General features: G+C 37.3%; 1 protein-coding gene across 1 annotated transcript in view; it reads left to right on the forward strand.

Moving 5' to 3' along the window:
* Positions 1-22601, forward strand: part of JAK2 (Janus kinase 2) — a 56674-nt gene that overhangs the window by 24314 nt on the left and 9759 nt on the right. Inside the window, exons 9-23 of the mRNA XM_031060770.1 lie at positions 72-229; positions 937-1048; positions 2689-2875; positions 5168-5295; positions 5797-5931; positions 7300-7387; positions 9365-9492; positions 10260-10398; positions 11596-11747; positions 12752-12902; positions 13166-13302; positions 14517-14706; positions 15211-15335; positions 20634-20806; positions 21708-21825. Of these exons, the coding sequence (XP_030916630.1) occupies positions 72-229; positions 937-1048; positions 2689-2875; positions 5168-5295; positions 5797-5931; positions 7300-7387; positions 9365-9492; positions 10260-10398; positions 11596-11747; positions 12752-12902; positions 13166-13302; positions 14517-14706; positions 15211-15335; positions 20634-20806; positions 21708-21825 (2121 nt within the window). The remainder of the gene's footprint in view (positions 1-71; positions 230-936; positions 1049-2688; positions 2876-5167; positions 5296-5796; positions 5932-7299; positions 7388-9364; positions 9493-10259; positions 10399-11595; positions 11748-12751; positions 12903-13165; positions 13303-14516; positions 14707-15210; positions 15336-20633; positions 20807-21707; positions 21826-22601) is intronic.

Raw genomic sequence — 22601 nt, forward strand, 5'->3', positions numbered from 1 at the left:
TTTTGTTGCCTATTAAAAATTGAAATTCTCTCTCCCTCCCTGCCCCACATTGTTCTCTGGCAATTTAACAGGAGGCTGAATTTCAGTCATTAAGAGAAGCTCTCTCCTTTGTATCATTAATTGATGGATATTACAGATTAACAGCGGATGCCCATCATTATCTCTGTAAAGAAGTAGTACCACCATCAGTCCTTGAAAATATCCAAAGCAACTGTCATGGGCCAATTTTGTAAGTATTTTTTTTAGTAATATGACAATTCAATTTTTTTTTGGAAGATGAGCTTTAGTTGTCTGTGAACTGTGGTAGGCATCTTAAAATGTTTTTAATTGCATTTATGTAACATAAAATGCTTTATATTTTTCATCTTATTTTTCACTTGTAAAATACAGTGCCTTTGTGACATGTGATAAAAATTAAGTGGAAAGATAATTCCTTGATAGGGATAGAAATAGTGAGTTAGCAAGGCTTGTTTAAGAGGAAATTATTTCTTATAATAATAATGAATGTTGTTTTATTTCAGCTCTTTTTTCTTGTTAGCCATTTTCCTGGTTAAACCCACCTTTTTCACCCACACAAATGTTTTGCTAATTTAAGCTTATTTGTTAGGTAATTTTATTATAGCTTCTTTCATAATGCATGTTTAAAATCATATCATAAGCTGTGGGGAATATACTTTTTTAGCCCTTAACATGTCTTATTGGATAAATAATTGTGATGGTTTAGTATCAAAAAATTTTAATATGCTGCTCTCTACATAAGCAATCACCCTATATATTGGAAAATAAAGGGCAGAGAGATTATCTTAAAGAAAGCTGTACAAAATTGAAAGTTTTAATTATTCTATTTAGATATTTGTTAATATTGCTCATTACTCAACATCTTATGTCCCTGCATTTTGCAATTATGCAATATTAAACATTTTCTTTTTACTGCAGCATGGACTTTGCTATCAGTAAACTGAAGAAAGCGGGTAATCAGACTGGTTTCTATGTCCTTCGCTGCAGCCCTAAAGATTTTAAAAAATACTTCCTTACCTTTGCTATAGAGGTTTGTATTCTGTCCTAATGCCTATTTAATTTTTGTTGTGATATAACAATGAGCCTAAGATGTTCAATAAATTATTCTGAATTTTCCTCCAAAATGTTTGTCTGGTATATTCTATAGCTACTTTTATCAGACCGGGCGATTTTCAGGGTCTTGTGAGAAACATCAGAGTTGATACAGAATTGCTAATGCACATGCCATATTCCTTGGAGACCAAGGGAAGAGAGCTTAAGAGTTCTGGAGATAATGACATGGATCTTGGGACTGTGATGTTGGGATAGATATTTGGGAGATGGAGCTGAAGCAATCTGATGGGTTTTCTATTTTTTTAACGTTTTTACTTGAGTTTTTCCCTGGGCTTTCCACATACCTCCTCCCACCTCACAAGTGAGGCTTCATTAGATTGGTTATACAGCCTTTGACAACCTGAGAGTGCCTCCTTCACAGGTTCTTCTGGGTTTGGGTCTTGTCCTCATCACCAGTACTGGGCCAGCCATATTATTTGGCAGCTGTTACATCAACACAAGTCTCCTGGGTATTTCTGTTGTTAGCTGGAGAGAAAGCCACCTTGGAAATGCATATGGTACTTAGAGAACCAGATGTACCTGTTCTCTCTGGCAGCTAGTGATGATATAATGCTTTATTATTGCTGTTAAATACTTTCATGATCTTGTTTCAAGAATGGATTTATCTTTAATTACATGAGCAGAGCTTCCTTTGTGTTTTTAGCTAGGAAAGGTAATACTAGAATTTTCCTGCTGGTATACAGTGAGCTAGCAAGTTTGCTAATACTGTCAGAGATAGGTACATCTCTGAAAATGACCAAGTAATGCTGATGTGTGAATGGAGAAATGTTATGTCCAGTCATTGAGGTATGTTTGGTAGGGAATTTTGTAGACAAAGAAATCAGTTCCTGAACAAGCTTAGAGAGGCAAAGTTGAGAGTCAAGCTTGTGAGAGAAGACTACCATTGCCTGTAAATGACTTTACTGCAACTTTTTTTTCTTTTTCTGAGACTTGTGCAAGTCATTGGAAGACTTTTTATATTCAGAATTTGTTGAAACATTTGTTGCAGGATTGAGATACAGCATCACAAAAGCACTATTAAGAGTTCATCTTACTTAAAAATGTTTAATGGTATCTTTTCAAGAATCTTTGTGAAAATAATTCAGTGCATATTAAAAATACATATTAGGAAGTAATTTCTTAGAACTGTGCTGGAGATGATACGAAAGCAAAATTACAGCTGAGATCTCCAAATGCCTGCCAAACAAACATGGAGTATAAGCAATAGGGCTATTTCTTCCAACAACATTTTGTTTTGATTTAAGCCCATGTCAGGGTGAATGAGCTTTCCTTAATAGCTCTGAAGGATTTTTCCGAGGATCCATTATCTGTTTTCTCAGCTCCATCTTTTCAGATTTCATTAACATTTGTTTTTCTCTAGCATCAACACGCTAGTTCCAGTGATGGGAGTAGAGTCATGTTTTCTCAGAATCAATATTACATAGTGAGAACAAAATAACAGATTATGATCATATTTTACTGAAGCATCCTTTCTCTAATTAGTAGAGTGCTATACATTTAGATAAGCTTTCAAATATTAAATATTAATTTCATTTTTAATGGAAAAATTTTCTGCAGCGTGACAGTACTACAGATTATAAGCACTGCTTAATTACGAAGAATGAGAACGGAGAATATAATCTTAGTGGAACCAAGAGAAGTTTTAGTAATCTTAAGGATCTCTTGACCTGTTACCAGACAGAAACTGTCCGTTCAGACAGCATAATTTTCCAGTTCATCAAATGCTGTCCTCCAAAACCAAAAGGTAAGAGAGAGATTATTTCTAAGCAGAAAGTTTTCTATTTTCTAGATTAAAGACTTAAAAATAAGTTAATACTAAATGACTCTCAGGTAGATGCATGATACAAAACTGAGAAGAACTATTGGTACCCTTGAAGGCAGGGGAGCCCTTTAAAGACACCTCAGAGAATGGGGCAATCACCTGCCATATTAAGTTTCATATGAAGGAAAATGTCAGATTCTGCAGCTGGGGTGGGGCAACCCTGGATGTACAGACTGGGGAATGAGTTGCTGGAGAGCAGTGCCATGGAAAGGGACCTGGAGCTCCTGGTCTGTGGCAAGCTGAACATGGGTCAGCGGTGCCCTGGCGACCAGGAGAGCCAAGCATCAGGGACAGCATGGCCAGCCAGGCAAGGGAGAGGATTGTCCTGCTGTGCTCTGCTCTGGGGCAGCCTCACCTCGAGTGCTGGGAGCTGGTTTGGGTGCCACAATAAGAGAGAGATAAAGCTACTGGAGAGTGCCCAAAGGAGGACCATGAGGATGGTGAAGGATTTGGAGGGGAAGCTGTATGAGGAGTGGCTGAAGTCAGTTTTTCTGTTCAGCCTGGAGAAGAGGGGAATGAGGAGACACCTCACTGCAGTTAAAACTTCCTCATGAGGGGAAGGGGAGGGGCAGGCACTGATCTCTTCTCTGTGGTGACAGTGAAAGGACCCAAGGGAATGGCCTGAATCTGTGTCAGGGGAGGTTTAGGTTGGGTATTAGAAAAAGCTTTTTCACCCAGAGGGTGGCTGGGCCCTGGAAGAGGCTCCCCAGGGCAGTGGTCACAGCACCAGCCTGACAGAGTTCAAGAAGTGTTTGGACAATGCTCTCAGGTGCATGGTGTGACTTCTGGGGATGGTCCTGTGCCGGGCCGGGAGCTGGACTTGATAATCCCTGTGGATCACTTCCAAATCAGGATATTCTATGATCCAAGATTCTTTGTCTTTTGGAAAGCATGTAATATGGATCAGGTAATAAAACACTCTTAAGTGCTTTGTATGAGACTAAGTAGTAGTGGAATATCCTCCACTCTAAAAGAAAAGGTTTCTTTCATGAGACAAGAGATCTGACCTTTACCTTGTGATCCCCTCCAACTCAAAATATTTTGTGATACATTTGTGTGGGGTTTTTTTAATTTCACTGATCTGTTTATTCATCTTCTTAATCATAGTTTCCAGTCATGGTGTCTGCAAAATTTTGGTGTAAGATAGTCTTCCAGAAGTAATCATGGTAACCAGTTTTGTGATTAGAAGCAAAACCGGTTTCTTAATTGCAGTGGATTGTGTGCAGCAGCATTTTTTCTTACGTCAAGTGTTTTCATGTCTTGAGAAGGAAAGAGCTACTAAATGAATTATTTATCACTGACAATACTTCCATAGGCAATGGAACCAACAATGTTAGTGAATTTCTGTCATTGTTGATCTTAGCTGAGCTATGTCAAGTCTGCAGTGTGGTTTCAGCTCCTTTTTAACACTAAAAAAATACACATGGAATAGGGCTTCTGCCTGAGGAGGGGGTTTTTCTTGCATTTGCATTTAATTTTTTCCCTATCTTTCATATTAATATCTTTCTCATTTATGAAATCTTTAAATATCTGGCCTTCTAAGTAGTACTATGTACAGTTTAATATTGTCTTTGTCTTTATTAAAGTTCTTATTTAAAGACAATCTTGCCAGAACAGACTATATGATACAACTTTTACTTCTCTCAGATTTGATTGAAAGTAGCCAATGGATTCAAAACTTTAGAAACTATGTAAAAAGTAAATATGTATGCACATTATAGAGAATAAAATTTTAACATTATTCCATTAAAATAAAAATTTATATGCATCAGAATGATAAATTATTGAATAAATATAATCGTGGATATGAGCAGATACCCACAAAGAGATACTTTTCAGATTTAGTTTTAGTATCAGACTTGCTCGACTTTGTATTATAAGAGAAGGTAACTTACATCCCCTTTTCCATCCTCAATTGTTATTACAAATAGTGCAGCAGTTAAAATGTGAAAGGAGCTAGGAATATTTTCATAATGTTTGTCAAAAGAAACATAAAACTCATGAGTGAACCTAGATGATTTTGCTGATTAGAAAATATCAGACTTTCATTTCAGTTTAATGCTGTATGGCTTTTAAAATACACTGATCTCAATGTGGTATCTTGTTTGTGTTGAATCAGGAGCCCCTCATTAGTAACCATTCTGAAACAGTATTGGTTTAGTTTTATATTTTACAAATTTACTTGTGTTTTCCTTTCCCTCTTTCTTCTCCCAGATAAATCAAATCTTCTAGTCTTCAGAAGCAATAGTGTTTCTGATGTACCTTCATCACCTATGCTACAGAGACACAATAATGTCAATCAGATGGTTTTTCACAAAATCCGTAATGAGGACTTGATATTCGTAAGTCAGTTTGTTGCTTTTTCTACTGCAGATTTTGGGTTTAATATACACCAAGTTTTAAAAACCTCGGTGTGTGTTTAAAAGAATCTTATCTGAGCTAGGAGATTTTGCTGTAATCTTTCCTTATAGTTGTGGAAAATAATTTCTTTTATTTTTCAGTAATGCAAATAACTATTTTTTTTATAATTAAGAAGCATTGTTTTGACTGCAATAACAGTTATTTGGTTCTAGAGATGTCTAAATGCATATTTAATGGAATTGCTTCCTCTCTGGTTCTTGCAGCAAGTTGTTTTCTGAGATCCTTGAGTAATCAATAAAAAACAAGCAAAAATTTAAGATGTTTCTGATATAGTTGCTTCCTTTCCTTCTCAGCTGGACTCTACAGCCAGCACACCTCTAAAGACTTGCATATGCTTATGCAGGGAGGGATTCTAAAGATGTCTTTTAAAACAGGCAGATATTTTTGATTTTATTTCTGTCTGTATCCTTCCTTCCTTTTAGGAGGAGAGTCTTGGACAGGGCACATTTACTAAGATTTTCAAAGGTGTAAGGAAAGAAGTGGGAGACTATGGCCAGCTCCATCAAACTGAAGTTCTTTTAAAGGTGCTGGATAAAGTGCACAGAAACTACTCTGAGGTTGGTGTGATTGTTGACTGCTATATAATATTTGTCCATGCTATGCTGAGCATTACTCTTCTTCTTTTCATAAGCATTACCCATTTACTTCATAAATGAGTATTTGTGTGGTAGAGTTGTTTGTTGAACCAAGCTCATGCTTAGACTTGTGGCACTGGGAGTATGGATTTGAGACTGGCTTTGGGAAGTACACCTTTGTACTTTATTTCCCCTGTTCCCACCACCTGTGAGAGAATTCAGAACTACCCATTGAGATCTGGAGAACAGGTAATTTGTACAATTAAAGTACCAGAGGAGGGGTGGTATGGCCACAGGATTGTCTTAACCAGTAACGTCATTATTTACAGACAAGGGACCATTTATGGAAAAACGCATCCTGTAGGTAGACTGTCTTCAGATTTTCCAATAAAATCAAGTAATCAGAAGTATTTATGTATGAGAAAAACTTGCCATACATGGATTCATCCATAATCACTGAGCCTTCTCACTTTTTGAGTGGTGCTTTTAGCAGATCTGAAATGCTTTTGTGCAAAAACTAAAGTTAGTAGTGTAATCAAGCCCAAGACTCTGTATGTGAGAACTGAATTTCACAAGATGTAGTAGTGTTTATTATAGTAATGTAACTTTATAATACTGCTTTTAATAACATAGGTAATAAATTTATATTCTAAAGTATGAATCAGTTACTAAAAGTTCAGAGAATATAAAAGAAGATATAGTCACCTGAAGGAAAATGTTCTCACTTTCACTTCACTTTGTTGGGTGAATAATCAGTACACAAGCAAGTGTAGGTGGAGATGCCACTGAACAGATTAAAAAAATAAAGAAAACAATAAAAGTATTTGAAACTTTCCTGAAAAAGTTGGAAAAGGTCTTGCAGTAGTGGATGAATTACATAATAATTTTTTGTTTTAACTTAATAATGTGCTACAAAGAAATAAATTGGAAACTGAACAGTGCATATGGCAGAATAAATTAGAAAGTGAATAGTGTATGATAAATTTGCCTTCAATTTACCTAGGTAATTGACATGGAAAAAAATATTATTTAAAAAATGTTGAGATACATTTGCTGGCAGAGAAAAATAGGTTGTTAACCTGTCTGGAATGTGTACCACCAGTTATTTAGAAAAAGAAAATTTGGAAAAAACCTCCACAACAAAAATACTGAAGCAAAAACCAACCAAACAAGAAACAGTTGCCAAACACAAACCAACAACAAACAAGATACAATATGTTACATAGGGCCTTTGCAAAGAGATAGTTGAAATGTTTTTAAAAACTTGTTTTAGTAAATTTATTAGAAATTTGGGGCTTTGTTTTTACTGATGTGTTTTCTTTGTCAATCTCTCCCTCTCTTTCCAAAAAGTCCTTTTTTGAAGCAGCAAGTATGATGAGCCAGCTTTCTTACAAACACTTGGTGTTAAATTATGGAGTCTGTGTTTGTGGAGAAGAGAGTAAGTAGAAATTAATTCTTTTTTTACCAATTTTTATATGCTTCTATTAGAGTTTGACATTGTTTTTGGATACAATCAGAGAAAAACCAAACAAAACAACAAAAGTTCAACACCAGCTGGACAGCTAGTACATGTTCATGCTGCTGCAGTATTAGCCTTGGTATCTGAGAGCTAGTTAATAGTAAAAACAAAGAAAAGGGAAAATTGTTTAAAGTACAGTCAGTGTGAATAGTAACCTCTGTAGATGACTCAGTCATGTCTGTTCTGTCTGAGATCAGTTTTGCTGTACCTCTGGAATGAGCTTTTGAAGTGCCAGAAAAATTGCATCCTTATATTATATCAGCTGTGGTTAGCTAGAAAGGGAGGTACTGTGCTAGCCAGAAAAATCTTCATTTACTGTGATTAGAAACAGACATTGCTGCCCTTTACCACCTGTGCTGACTTTATGAGCACAAATATAACTTTGGGAAGTTTGGTTCAGAGATCCCATTCTGAAAACATGAGGTCCTGGTAATTCAGCAAACACTCTACAAAGTTTTAGCAGCAGTAAGATGTTGCACTGTCTGCAAAAGTTTAATGTCTTTCCAGTTTAGCTTACAGCTTTGTGACTATGTATTTATAAGATTTTCTAAGAACACCTGAAATACATTTACCATCTTGAAATGAAATCTTAATTTTGGATGGTTGCCATATGCTGATATGTCTTCAAATATGACTGCTGGATCTCACTTTAACATTTTTTCTTCTTCATTCAGTCTTTGCACTGAAATGTCAGTTTGCCCAAAACCCTTCTTTTTTCTGTGATTAGAAATTTGTATGAAAGGAAGCATTTTATAATTGTATGGGCCTATTATGTAGGTGATTACCTTCATTAGGGAGAAAGAATTGCCAAAAGAGATGGTGGATTCAGTAATCAGAATTTACCTCTGCAATCAGAAATTACCTCTCATAGAAGGCTGGAAAAGGCACAGAATTATGTTTGGCCAAGATAACCACATGGGGTTTTTTGTATTTTATTCATTTTACCACACACAGGGACGATATATAAAATTTCAGGTAGATCAAGTTTATAATTGAAAAGAAATAATTGAAGAGCAAGAGGTATATGGTTACATAATTCACCTTTAGATCATAGCTGTCCTCTAGGAATGATTCTCTTTCTGAAGGCAAGAGACTTACTACAGTTTAAGGCTGTTATTGATTCTGTGGTTTTCACACTTGATGTGCAAATTCGATAAAAATTGTTTCACATAATTGCAAAAAAAAAGTATTTACTGTCTCTAAAGTGAATTTGTTAAAAAATCCAGGATTTTTTTGTTACAGTCAGATAATACTAGTAGCTTCAATGTGAGCATCTTGCAGCTGAGGGCAAGGATTCAGTCATGTGATTTGAAATTGTTGTGTTGAAAGTGATGAAGATGGCAGTTCTTGTTTCTGGAGTAATTTGCTAGATGGCTGCATGAAGGCATATGTCATACACATATGCACAATTTTAGGGCAAATACTTGTCTGTTTTCAAGCAAAGCATCTTTTGTCAATAAAGCATTGCATTTTCCAGTAAGAATATAGATAATAAACAACTGTGAAGTGAATGACTTGAATGTTATTCAGCTCACCACATGGATAGTGCTGTACACTACTATGCTTCATCAACAGTTACATTATTGTGCCTTTCAGGTGAGGGTGGAAAGATGCTCACTGGATTTTAACCTAATCTGTAAAAGATTAAATCTAAGTAATTAACCCTAAAATATTAAATCTAATAAGAAGAAATTAGGTGAACTTCCACACTCTGAAAAAAGTATAAAGAACATAGAGTATTCATGGCAGTACTCAAACACCACAGAAGTTGAAATTTATAGTTAGATCGCCAACAAGATATCAAAAGAAGAGTACTACTAAAGTCATTAATCTGTCCTGAAATTTTATTATTTCTTGTTGGTTTTAATTGTTACTCTTTTTATCATTATGAATCAGACATCCTTGTACAAGAATATGTAAAATTTGGATCCTTGGACACATACTTGAAAAAGAACAAAAATATTATCAATATTTTGTGGAAGCTGGAAGTAGCCAAACAGTTGGCATTAGCCATGCATTTTCTGGTAAGTGGTTCAGTTTTGTTAATTGCAGAATTCAAGTGATTCTGACTAATGTGTGTAGAAAGGCTGAGCTATTACCTGAATTCTTAAAACTCTGGAGGGTTTTGATAATGGATTGGCCATATACCAGCTATTTAGTAGATATCCAGAGACAGACTTTGTATCTTGAACAAAGTGTAGTTGAATGTCCATTCTTTTGTAATGCTTTATGTTTTAGCATGAAATATAAACACATTTACAGTAATGCTTTCTCCCCACCACCCCCACAAATCAGTCCTTTCTGGGCTTCCCACCTCAGCTCATGATGCTGAACATAAACTATTTCCTGGTAGTGTTAATACTTAACCACTGGGAGGGGAAAACACTGTACTGTTCACTCTGCTAGTGCATTCTTCTTGGGCACTAGGTCTCAACCTTACAGTCTTTCCAGTTAAATATAAAGGCCATTATTCAAGACAGGATATGTGACTAGATAAGCCTTTCCTTTAACAGGATTTAAATATTCTTATATTAATTTTAAGTGGATAGATGAGCATTCTTCTGAGTTCAAAAATGTCAAATTGTTTCAGACTTTAGGCAAATAACAAAAATTGGCTGAAAACTGTAAGTTTGAGAGAAACTGGTGGAGTACCTGGGGTTTGATCAACTTAATCTGTGATCATTATTTTATGTGCTGATTTTTCCCTCATACTGTACAGTATTTGTCTTTAAATATCTCTTCAACAGTAAGACTTTTGGTCAGTTTGTAAAATATGGATTTCTGTTTATAGGAGGATAAAGGCCTTGTTCATGGGAATGTCTGTGCAAAAAATATCTTGCTTATCAGAGAGGAAGACAGGAAGTCTGGAAACCTCCCATTTATAAAGCTAAGTGATCCTGGCATCAGTATTACAGTTTTACCAAGAGATAGTAAGTCTTTGCATCAGCTTTCTTGAAGTTCCTTAATCTGTGTGTCATTTTGTAATTATCGCTACAGTCTTAGCCAAGCAGTTTTGAGTGTACCTTTTAAATTAGCAAATAGCTACAGGAAATAAGGCCACAGTTCTCCATTGCGTGAGCTTTTTTCGCTGCTGTTCTCATTTTCAACCCTGTTTCATTGGTAGTACTATTGTTATATTATATTGTAAATATATAATATTGTCTCTTACATTTGCTGATAGCTACTGAACTTAGTGTCTTGTAATTGATCAAGAACTTTCAGAACTGAAACCAAATGCACTTTTGAAAATGCTGACTAGCAGTTGAAAAGCATCTTTAGTGCATTTCTTGGTGAATATCTAGAGCTGTTTGATGATGTCAAAATTACTGGGTTATCATCCACTCTTAAGACCGTTCCAAAGCTTTAGAAACAGCAAAATTAACTAAATGGAAAATGTATGCAAGGTTGTTATGCTAATGGAATGGAAGTAACCTTACTATTCCTTTTATGGTCTTTCTTTTTAATAAAAACACTTCTTACTTGGTAGTTTTTATCGATGTCTAAAGAAGTAATGTATCTAAGAGCTTATACATAATGCAGTGTCATTATTTGCCTGTAAACTATTTAAATTCTCCCTGTTTTAATATGAAGTTTAGATTATTCTTATGAGATCTCATTTTAAGGAGCTCTTAATCCAAATCAGTACAATCCCATGTTTTAACTTGTTACTGCAGTCAGTAGCAATAGCCTAAAAATCACATAGTGTAAAATTCCTTTTCATGGTGCCTTTTGCTGTGCCATAATATGCCAACCACTAGCAAAGTATTTTTTATTCTTTGATGTCTTAGTTCTTTGTGATAGCTGTTGAGTCTTGGTAAGATTGGGGAAATAGAGAACTCACAGAACAAATGTAACATGGAAATTCTATTTAGGCAATTTTATACTTTTAGGCTTATTTTATGGTAAAACAAATGGACCTCCTCTTTGATTCACAAATATTATTTTAATTTTTTCCATATTCCATAATTGGATTTTCTTTGTGGGAACAAATACTTGGAAAAATATTATTAGTACATTGCAATGAAGTACCTGTCTGTATTAATGTAATTTTTACCAAATCAAATATGTTAGGGAATTTTATGGTATCATTATTTATCTTAACAAGTTTCCTTTGTGTGATTGCACAGTTCTTCTTGAGAGAATACCCTGGGTTCCTCCTGAATGTATTGAGAATCCCAAACAGCTAAGCCTAGCAACAGACAAATGGAGTTTTGGTACCACTTTGTGGGAAATCTGCAGTGGAGGAGACAAACCCCTGAGTGCACTAGATTCTTCAAGAGTAAGTATTACTGGGTCTGCAGTCATAGCAGGTCTTTGAACACTTCTAATTTAGAATATCTGCTGTTGTAACCATAGCAGCATGTAAAGTGGTGTGGCCTATGACCACTGTAGGAAAAAGACATATTTGCTTGTATGTAATAACCAGAAGAGATGATTTGAAGTTTGTTTTTTTGTTATTTATTTTGATTTTTAGGGAGAAAAAGTACAGAATTGTCAGTATTATCTAGTTCATATTTTTGTGGCTTTGTTGCAGCAGTGTATCACTTTAAACAGAAGAGTACTCCTAAGAGTGTGCATGGATTTTAATTAGCATTCTTGTAATTGAACATCTTAAATACAGCAGTACTTTGTGTGTTGCAGCAATTCTACTATTTTAGCTAAACGAGTAATGTTAACTTTTATCTCAGGTAGGGGCAGGAGATGGAGGAGAAACATATTACATAAAAAAACTAATTCATATGTGTTTGCTTCTTTAGTTGGAAGCAAAAAGAATACTTCACTATGCCACAAAAGTACTAGTAGTATTACTTTTGCAAAGGTACTGTAACCTTCCCATAAAGCCTGATTTGATTTCTCGGGTATTTTAATCAGCTCTTACAATAATCTCCAAGCTCATAGATCTAAGTTTTTCAGAAGTTGCCCTACATTCTTTCATAATGCTCACAAAGCTTTTCACAACTGTCAGTGCAACCAGTTCACAGGTCAATAGAATTTTCTGCTGGACCTACCCAGCAGAGGATTGATGAAATTGCCAATAAAGGAGACGCTATTTTTCTCATCTGTCTCTATCCTCTTATCTTCTACCAGTAATTGGCTGGAAATTTCTGAACAGATCTCTCTAAATTATACTAGCCTTGCCTTAAAACTGGTGGGATGGACATTTGGTGAGATAACAAGTCTAGGTTTAGAGCTGAAATTTTTGGCTACACTTAGGAGAATGTTTAGGCTTCTGCAACTCCTCATGGTTGTAAAATGTAAAATGACTTACCTGTTTAATTCCAGAAACTACAGTTTTATGAAGATAGGCACCAGCTTCCTGCCCCCAACTGGACAGAACTTGCAAACCTCATAAACAACTGCATGGATTATGAGCCAGATTTCAGGCCTTCTTTTAGAGCAATTATACGTGATTTGAACAGTTTGTTCACTCCAGGTGAGTTTGCGATATAATAGGATCAAAAAGACTCCTGTTTCCTATTCATTCACTTTCTTTTTAATATGTTTTTTGGCAATACATCGTTGTATTTGACTGCAAATTACTGCATAGAAATAAAGGTGGCTGTCAATATTCTACTGAGCTTGAAGTATGTCTAACAAAAGTAGAACAGGCCATGACTGTAATAAGGTTCTTCCTTTTCTTGTTCACTACTCTGTGCCTTCTGTTCCCTTTCTTCCCTTCTTCCTTCTACCTCTCAGATTATGAGCTATTGACAGAAAGTGATATGTTGCCAAATATGAGAATTGGAGCACTTGGATTTTCTGGTGCTTTTGAGGATCGGGACCCAACACAATTTGAAGAAAGACATCTTAAGTTTTTACAGCAACTTGGCAAGGTAAGATGTTTCAAAATTCTGTAATAGTTTAGGAAATAACTGTGGTTTTCAGTTATTCTTCAACGACCCCATATACATTTTTTGCAGTGAAATTTCTGTTTTAGAAGTTAATAATTTCAGTCTCATCTGAGCAACATGTGCAGTTCCTTCTAGCACTTCTTTCACTTTCACAGTATTCTTAGAAGAAAATTAGCTAACCTCCATAATGAATCCAGTCACACCAAAAGGCTAAGTACTTTTAAGTAATGCGGAGCTGCCTGACATAAATGATAGATGGATAGATAGATGGGTAGATAGATGGATACACACATGCACTTGATATTCAGTTAACAACACGCTGGAGCATTCTTGTGCAGAACTAGTGGGATTGGTGGTTTTTTGCATGCATATTCTGAGAAATCTGAATGTACAGCCTCTAAATTCAAAAAGAAAATATATGTCTTCAAGATACATGCAGGCCTTGAACTTTTGGTCTTAGATATCAGCATTTGGTTACTAGTTTTGCCAGTCATTGCAGCCTGGCTGTGTGAAAGCAGACCTAGACAGATGACAAGTGCAGCTGGCAGATCTTCACCAAGTACTATTTTTCTAGAATGGTTTGCTGTTTTATTTGGTTTTTACCAGTATTTTTTTGGCTTCAAGTACAGAAGCAGCCTGAAAGTGAAGTAGCAGAAGTACTTCTGTTTGCAGATGGTTGTTCACTGTGATAGCATAGCATAGGGACAGCAGCAGAGCTGTAGGTGATGGCTGCATAAAGGGAGACTAAAGACAACATAAATGAAGAAAGAGACAAAACCAGAACATTGAAACAAATTGGAAAGGACCCAAAAAGAAATAGAGCAGAATTAAGAACCAAGACAAGGGATTTATCCAAGTGCAGGAAAAGTATTAGTCCAGTGGAAGAGGAAATAGGTGAAAGGAGAGAAAATAGATGGACATCACCCTCTTTCCTTGTCCTTATTTCTTGTTCTATTTGCTTCCTTTCATGGAATATATTTCTTTTGCAACTGTTACCATGAGTCCTACACTTTTTCCTCTCAGGGAAGTTTTGTGGCCTTTCACTTAAATAATTAATCACATAACCTTAATGCTTAGTACTGTGAGCAGTGAACAAAAACTACACTCTACATGAACAAACATGTACTCCAGGAAACACAAAGAGCGAATGATGTGGACTTGTTTTTAATTCCCAAGTGTTTCTGTTTGTGACCTAGGGAAATTTTGGCAGTGTTGAGATGTGCCGGTATGACCCGCTGCAGGATAATACTGGGGAGGTGGTTGCTGTGAAAAAGCTGCAACATAGCACAGAAGAGCATCTTAGGGATTTTGAAAGAGAAATTGAAATACTTAAATCGCTGCAGCATGATAACATCGTTAAATACAAAGGAGTATGCTACAGTGCAGGTATGTGCTATATTGAATACACCTAAGTATGCATACCGAGAAATTCAGAGAGGTAAGTGTTTATGACAGTCACTCATTTGTCATAAATTTGCCAGGACTGAGAAAGTACAAAACAAAGGAAGTTTTTTGAAAGATGGTAACATTGGTAACAAGTTGATGTCACCATTCTGAGTTTCATCTTGACAACACAGGCATACAGACTTCTACTTTGCCTTAGCAATAGTAGCTGAAGTATTGATGAGATGATGTTGATTAGTGATATATTAATTTTCCAAGCATATCCACATTGTTGTTGAGTTTCAATAAGTGGCATTTTTTGAGTAAATGCAGTTAATTAGTATATGAAAAATTGCACAGTGATGTATAAATTTATAATATTTTTGTATTAAGTCCATTTTATATTATGGCTACTGATAGAGGAATTAAAATGCTTCTATTAAAAAACTCGTCTTTGGAACATTACAGAAAAAATTACATTTGTACTTTTTGTTATTACTGTAAAAGGACGGAGGAATCTAAGATTAATTATGGAATACTTACCATATGGAAGTTTACGAGATTATCTGCAGAAACACAAGGAGAGGCTGGACCACAAGAAGCTTTTGCTGTATGCATCTCAGATATGCAAGGTAGGATGTTTCAAATTATATACATATTTCAATGAAGTTTTTTCTCCTTTTTCCATCCCATTTGCCTCTAACCAACAATAACTGGTTATTTTGGTGTATCTTCTATAATGCTGTTGGGCTGCTAGCACCACATAACCCTCAGAAAAAGTAGCAACGTAATCAAGACCTGGAAAAACTTCTGAGTGTCTTAATACAGGATGCTGAGACTGGTCTATCTGCTGACTAAGGCAGAATATACTCACTTTTCTCCCTAAGGTGACCTGACCTAAAGTATTGTAGGAGTTAATATACTCACTCAGGCAAAATATTTTCTAATGGAATTTTCAGAAATTTGACATTCAGCTATAAAAACAGCATAACAACATGTCTACGTTTAAACAATTTACTTTAAACTGTAAGAGCAAAGATACGTGACTTCTGTATGCAGAACTAGCAGCCTTAGAAGTACCCAAACCTGTAATAAATTATTTGGTACCAAACCTAATTCATAAAATCCTGAAAAGTGCTACAAACATCTGATCTTTCTTGTGATCCTATTTTCCTTATAAAGAGCGCTTATACCTTCCCTAGTTTTATTCTGTAATTATGTTTTAGATATTGGAAACTAGAGGCACCTGAGATTTGGTTACATATTTAGAAATTTGAGAAAAGAAAAATAAATGGGAGTGAGGGGGAGAGAGACAAAAAACATAACCACACCCCCTCAAGGTATGTACCAGAAATATTTTTATTTTCTCCATACCTACATCAAAGACATGGAAACAGTAGGTTACATAGGATTACATAATCACAGAATCAACTAGGCTGGAAAAGACATTTGAGATCATTGAGTCCAGCCTATGAATGAACACCGTCTTGTCAACCAGGCCATGACACTGAGTGCCACATGCAGTCTTTCCTTAAACACTTTCATGGACAGTAACTCCCCCACAGCCCATTCCAATTCCCAATTATCTTCCTGAACAGCCCATTCCAATTCTCAGTTATCCTTTCTGTGAACAATTTCTTCTTAATGTCCAACCGAAACCTCCCCTGCTGCAGTTGTGTCCTCTGATCCATTTGCTGGTTGCCTGGGAAAAGAGCCTAACCCCCATCTGGCTACAGCCTTCTTTAAGTGAGCTGTAGAGAGGGATGAAGTCCCTGCTAAGCTTCCTTTTGTTCAGGCTAAACAACCTCAGCTCCTTCAGCTGCTCCTCACAGGACTTGTGCTCCAGAACCTTCACCAGTTCCATTGCCCTCCTCTGGACATGCTCCAGCACCTCAATGTCCTTCCTAAATTGAGGGGCCATGAATTGGACACAGGATTTGAGGTGCAGCCTCACTAGCGCTGAGTACAGGGGGACAATCCCTGCCCTGCTCCTGCTGGCCACACTATTGCTGGCACAGGCCAGGATGCCATTGGCCTTCTTGGCCACCTGGGCACTGCTGGCTCATGTTCAGCTGCTGTCAGTCAGTATCCCCAGGTTCCTTTCTGCCTGACCAGTGCCCAGCCACTCTGTCCCCAGCCTGGAGCTCTGCCTGGGGTTGTTGTGGCCAAAGTGCAAGACCTGGCACTTGGACTTGCTGAACCTCATACTGCTGGATTCAGCCCATTGATCCAGCCTGTCCAGGTCCTCCTGCAGAGCCCCACTATACGCCAGCAGATCAACACTCCCACCCTACCTCGTGTTGTCCATGAATTTACTGAGGGTATATTCGATCCCCTCATCCAGATCATCAGTGAAGGCATTAAACAGGACTGGGCCCAACACAAATCCCTGGGGGACAGCACTGGTGACCAGCCACCTACTGGATGTGGTGTCATTTACCACCACTCTCTAAGCCCGGCCATCCAGCACAGAGCGCTCCTGTCCAAGCCCTGGGCTCTCAGCTTTTCCAGGAGTGTGCTGTGGGAGACAGTGTCAAAGGCCTTGCTGAAATGCAGGTACACAACATCCACAGCCTTTCCTGCATCCACCAGGCAGGTCACCTGGTCAGAAAAGGAGATCAGGTTGGCCAGGCAAGACTTGCCCCTCCTAAATCCTGGCTGGGTCTGAGCCCTTGGCCACCCTGTAGGTGCCGTGTGATGGCACTCAAGATGATCTGTTCCATAACCTTGCCAGTCACTGAGCTGAGGCTGACTGCCCTGTAGTTCCCCAAATCCTTCTTTTGGCCCTTTTTGTGGATGGGTGTCACACTGGTCACCTTTCAGTCATCTGGGACTTCCCCAGTGAGCCTGGACTGATGACAGATGATAGAGAGTGGCTTGGCGAGATCTTCTATCAACTTCCTCATCACACTAAGATGAATGAGGGTGTTTATTAGAGTATGTTGTCTACAAATATTCTTATGTCTGGTGATTGTGTCCTGCCACCTTAAGATCCTAAGACTTAGCTTCTGCGATATCTACAGAAAAGGTCTGACAATCAGGGGAGAATCTCTGCCAGAGCCAAGACCTTCTCCTGACACTCAGACTTTCTCATGGTGAAAAGAGCTTGCTGGTTCCCTGCTTGAAACTGGACTGACAGCTTATCTCACCTATTCATGTGCTTCACTGAAGCACAGCAATGTGGGTAGTCTCCAGGAGAAGCTCATTCATGGGCAGGCAGTGCGGAATGTGGGAAAACAAAAAGAGTTGGCAAGTCTATGGCAAGTGTCTTTGGAGAGAGAAAGGATTGAACAGGTGACCACCTACTTCAGAGATTTGAAGAGCTCTTTGATCTGTGTCTCCAAAACAAGAAGTCATTCTCCAGTAACAGGCCTAAGAAATTATCTCACACTGACTTCTGCAACAAAATTACATTGTTATGCTGGTAAGTCATTATAAACAATCTTTGTTCAAGCAGAGACCTGGAAGAATCTTAAAACTCAGCACCACCTATGAGGGTGGTGACCAAATCTTTTATGGAAGTAAGCCGCAACATGGATTTTTGAGTACACAAAGGCTGCAGACACTTAGCTGTTTTATTCTGTGTCCCTCTCAGCCTGTGACCTCAAGGTGCTGGCCTTGTGCACTCTCATAAGAAGCTGCAAAGCATGTAGAAGTCCTCAGGCTTTTCATTCAAAGCTTGATGAAGTAACAGTAGCAACATGTCTCAGGATCCTGGCCTGAGGTATCCATTGGAGGATTGGAAGGTGGATTTTAACCTTTGATGGCTGTGCAAATATGGTAGAAATCTTTGGGAAAGGAACTGTATTCGGAAACTACAAAGAAAAAGGACCTTAGAGTATGTGTACATGCACATACATGAAAGAACTTTGAGAATATTACAGGTCTTCAGGATGGTGAGAAATTGAAATAGCAGATGAGATTACTCCTTCCTAAGTACCAAGCACCAGCCAAGAGAAAGGGAGATAAAATATGCATCCTGCAGATACTAAAGCAGGAGAACGTTCAGCTTTGATAATGACATGGGGACAATGTATGAAAATGTAGGAAATCTGCATAGAGCTTGCTCTTAAAGAAATGTTTTCACTTCTAAGAAAAGTGAAATCTAAGAGTTACAGTGTATGTGCCTTGCTTTGGAGTGTTTTTGCTGTACAGTCTGCAAAGTAGAGGTAATATCGATTGCTTTAAGATTTCTCTAATCTGTGGCATTCTGTTACTCCAAAACAACATAATTAGTGAGTACCTGATATTGTGAAAATGGAACCTGAATGCTTTTTCTTCATTTAGCTGATCATGTTACACTTTTCAGCTGGTTTTGCTTTTCTTGCAATATTTGCTCTTTCAGCATCTCACATCTCATCTTTCTGCTGTGCGTTTGTGTCAGTCTGTAATCTTGGGGGGTTTTGATCAAAAACCTTTCTACCTCTGCCTTGGTGTTTTCCTCTGAAGTGTATGAGAGAAATGAAGGCACACCCATTACCTGAGGGTTAAGATAAATATGTTTAGTTGTTTATTGTGTTTTGGTTCCTTGCTACTATACTGGGAAAGGGTTTTCCTTCTCTTAATGTTTGAAGTGTTTCAGGTGTCCTTGCTGGTGAACCCAGTTTTAAAGACAGAAACATTTTAAATCACATTTAAACTCTGTTTTTAGACTAGAGCCACAGGATTGTGAATCCACTTAGTATTTGCATGATTTCAATTAAAGATCTGTCTTATTTGTTTTCCAGGCTAACAGAAAAGTTACTGTCATCAAACTTTAAGGCTGTTTTCAGAATAGTACATTGTAGTATGTAAAAGCTGTAGCATTTTCATAGGCTAGTTGTACCAGTAACACAGAACCCTCACTTTGAAGTAAGGCTTGGTATTTATGGCAGTGAACAAGCTGGCAATGAGGAATAGGGCATTTTTGAACAGTTTTGGAGCGAGCTGTGAGAGAGCAGCAATGCCACCCAATGGAACTGGGAGGTACTAGAATTTGAGAGAAAGACTGTACTTTGTAGCCAAACTCTGAGGTTTCTCACATTAAGAAAAAAAAGATTAGAGAAAGAAATAAGCTTTTTGGCATGACTAGTAATAACTGCTTCTCAGAACTTTTGAGATCACCAATGCTATTTGTGTAATTTAACTTTTCTGTTGTGTTGGAAGAGTGATATGCTTTCTTATAAAACTACGGAACTGACAACTTGCTTGGTGATTCCTTTCAGGTATGAGTTGGGTATCTCTTGACGTTGTGCAGCATCACTTTCAGTGCTCCATTTATTGCTGTCTAAGCAAGACCTTCTTGTTTTAGTAATGCCACTACACACGCTGGCTTTTTGCAAATTTCACTGTTAGTGAAAGTAACTAATTGCATTGGTCAGAAGGGATCAGCAGCAGCAGCAAAAGACAACATGCCTTCAGACCAATGCTTTGTTACAGCAATCTGTGGGAATGTAACAATAAGCAGAACTGTATTGGTGAATAATTGTCCATACGAAAGAGATACAAAGCACACTGTTGGGAATACAGTGAATAATAGCCAAATTCAAGGAATCATAATACAAAATTTCATGGAAGCATTCAGGAAAGCAGATGCAGAAAATGAAGAAAAAAGCTAAATGAAATGAACATGTTGGACAATCTTCTCATGTGCTCTGGATTGTGTAGCTTAGCCCAATTTTTTTCCTTCTACAAATCACCAGTCAACTGCATTTGGGCACAGAAAGGAGCGGTAGCATTTATCCAGCTACATAATCAAAAAAATACTTGGCTCTGACAGGTGATTAGTCTGTCTCCCTCCTGTTAAATGGAAGTCACTGAGCTTGGACTCAGAGAAGACAAACCTGGTTGTGGTTTTAACTTTGAGGTTAATTCATCCTCTTAGGGAAAGTGCAGGTATGTAGTGGTAAAAATAACTCTTTTCCTGTTCTGTCTGTAACCTCTACACCTAGGGCATGGAGTATCTGGGAACAAAAAGATATGTTCACCGAGATTTAGCAACAAGAAATATCTTGGTGGAGAATGAGAACAGAGTTAAAATTGGAGATTTTGGATTGACAAAAGTTTTGCCGCAAGACAAAGAATACTACAAAGTGAAAGAACCTGGTGAAAGTCCTATATTTTGGTAAGTCTTCTTTTGGTATGTGAAATCGTGGCATGTTTTCAGTTTTTGCCATTTCAGCCAATTCATTTTGCATGTTGTGGAATTCTTACTTGCAAGCTCCATGTCAGTTTTCCAGCATTGTGAAAGTCACTTGCATGATATTTCACTTCACAGAGTAGCATCTAGGACTTTTCAACATATTTTTTAAAAACCCAGGAAAACACCCAAAACAAAAATGAATAAAAATACTTGTTTAAAGGAAATAGCATCCAATAGAAAACACATTCAGAGACAAAGGAAGTCTATAATGGCCCATTTTCCTGGATTCTTTCAAGTTTTTAGGCATTCTAGTTCCTTAAAAACTGGTCATTCATGTCTTCCAGCTGAGATCAGTTGGATACACCCCAAGAGAAAATGCCATTCCATACATGTGATTTTAGTCTGTATTTTAATTCTGACTCAGGCACTGTTTACCTAAAGAATAAATTATACAAAATGGCATCTTAGTAGCTGTTATTGGAGAGGTAGAGTTTAGTTCCAAAAGTGCCTGCAACACAGTTCACTGAAAGTGATCGAAGGCTGTAATTGTCTTTCTTTGCAGGTCTAATCACATCAAATTCCTGTCTACTTGCACTACAAATAAGAAATATATCTACAACCTTGTTGGAAAAAAAATCAAACTTGGTTATAGTTATCACCAACTGTGTTTGTTTAAGGTGGATTTGGTTTTCAAAACCAATTAACTATTATTAAAGGAGTAGTTAGTAATTGAAGGTACCAAAAGGAAATGAGAACATGCTAATATCAATGAATAAAGAACACTTACTCATGAAAAAGAAATCTGTCTTACTAAAACAAATGTTTTCAAAATCAAAATGGCACATGTTGCAGAGAGCAATTTTCCTTGTACTGTGTGTTGCAGGTATGCTCCAGAGTCTCTGACAGAAAGCAAATTTTCTGTGGCCTCAGATGTGTGGAGCTTTGGTGTGGTCTTGTATGAACTCTTCACCTATATTGACAAAAGCAAAAGCCCACCAGCTGTAAGTATATGGTTAATGAATCTCAGAGAATTTGTTTATTTAAATTTCTTAGACTGTCATGTACCTCAATAGGTTGATGTTTACTGATCTTTTTCTGGAGATACCTAAGTGTTTGAGCATCCAGTCTGAAGCATTTACTAAAAGGTAACTGGTATCAAGCCATAAGAAAGAAAGATCTGAACATTACTTCATAGTCTGTGCGTATCTTATTCATTCTGTAACTTCTGTTTGAAAAATATTTTAAAATCTCTTGTTATAGGTTGTTCTTTCTGATCCTTTGTGGAGAGTTATCCCAACTGTAACCAGTCCACTGCATGACCTTTATTTTTAATGTTGTTCCAAATTTAAGGCTGAGCCAAACACATACACAGAAATTAAGTTAACTTACATAAGGAACTTAAGGTATTTTATGATAGCAGAACCCAAGTTAGTAAGTTAGCAAAGTTCAAGGGAAAAAAGGAGTGGCTTTTTGTTGACAGGTGTCTGAAGACAAATTTACAGTGGATGAAGAGAGATACTATTATCCTCCAATTGAAAATAAGATACGTGATCTTATTTTCACCTAGCAGTAACCATGGGCATAACAGAGGAGAGTTCAGGCTTTTGTATTTACTGGAGCTGGCCTCACCCTTGGCCAGACTGTCAGTCCTGGCAAATCTGTTTTCAAGAGCCGAATAGTGATGATAGGCAGAAATGCCTTTGGAGGATACCTCTGCACTGGCCTCAGTGGACCCCTCAGTAATTCCATTCAATGAGCTATCAGAGGTTTCAAGGAA

This window comes from Geospiza fortis, unplaced genomic scaffold, assembly GCF_000277835.1.
Source record: "Geospiza fortis unplaced genomic scaffold, GeoFor_1.0 scaffold491, whole genome shotgun sequence".
Classification (NCBI taxonomy): Eukaryota; Metazoa; Chordata; class Aves; order Passeriformes; family Thraupidae; genus Geospiza; species Geospiza fortis.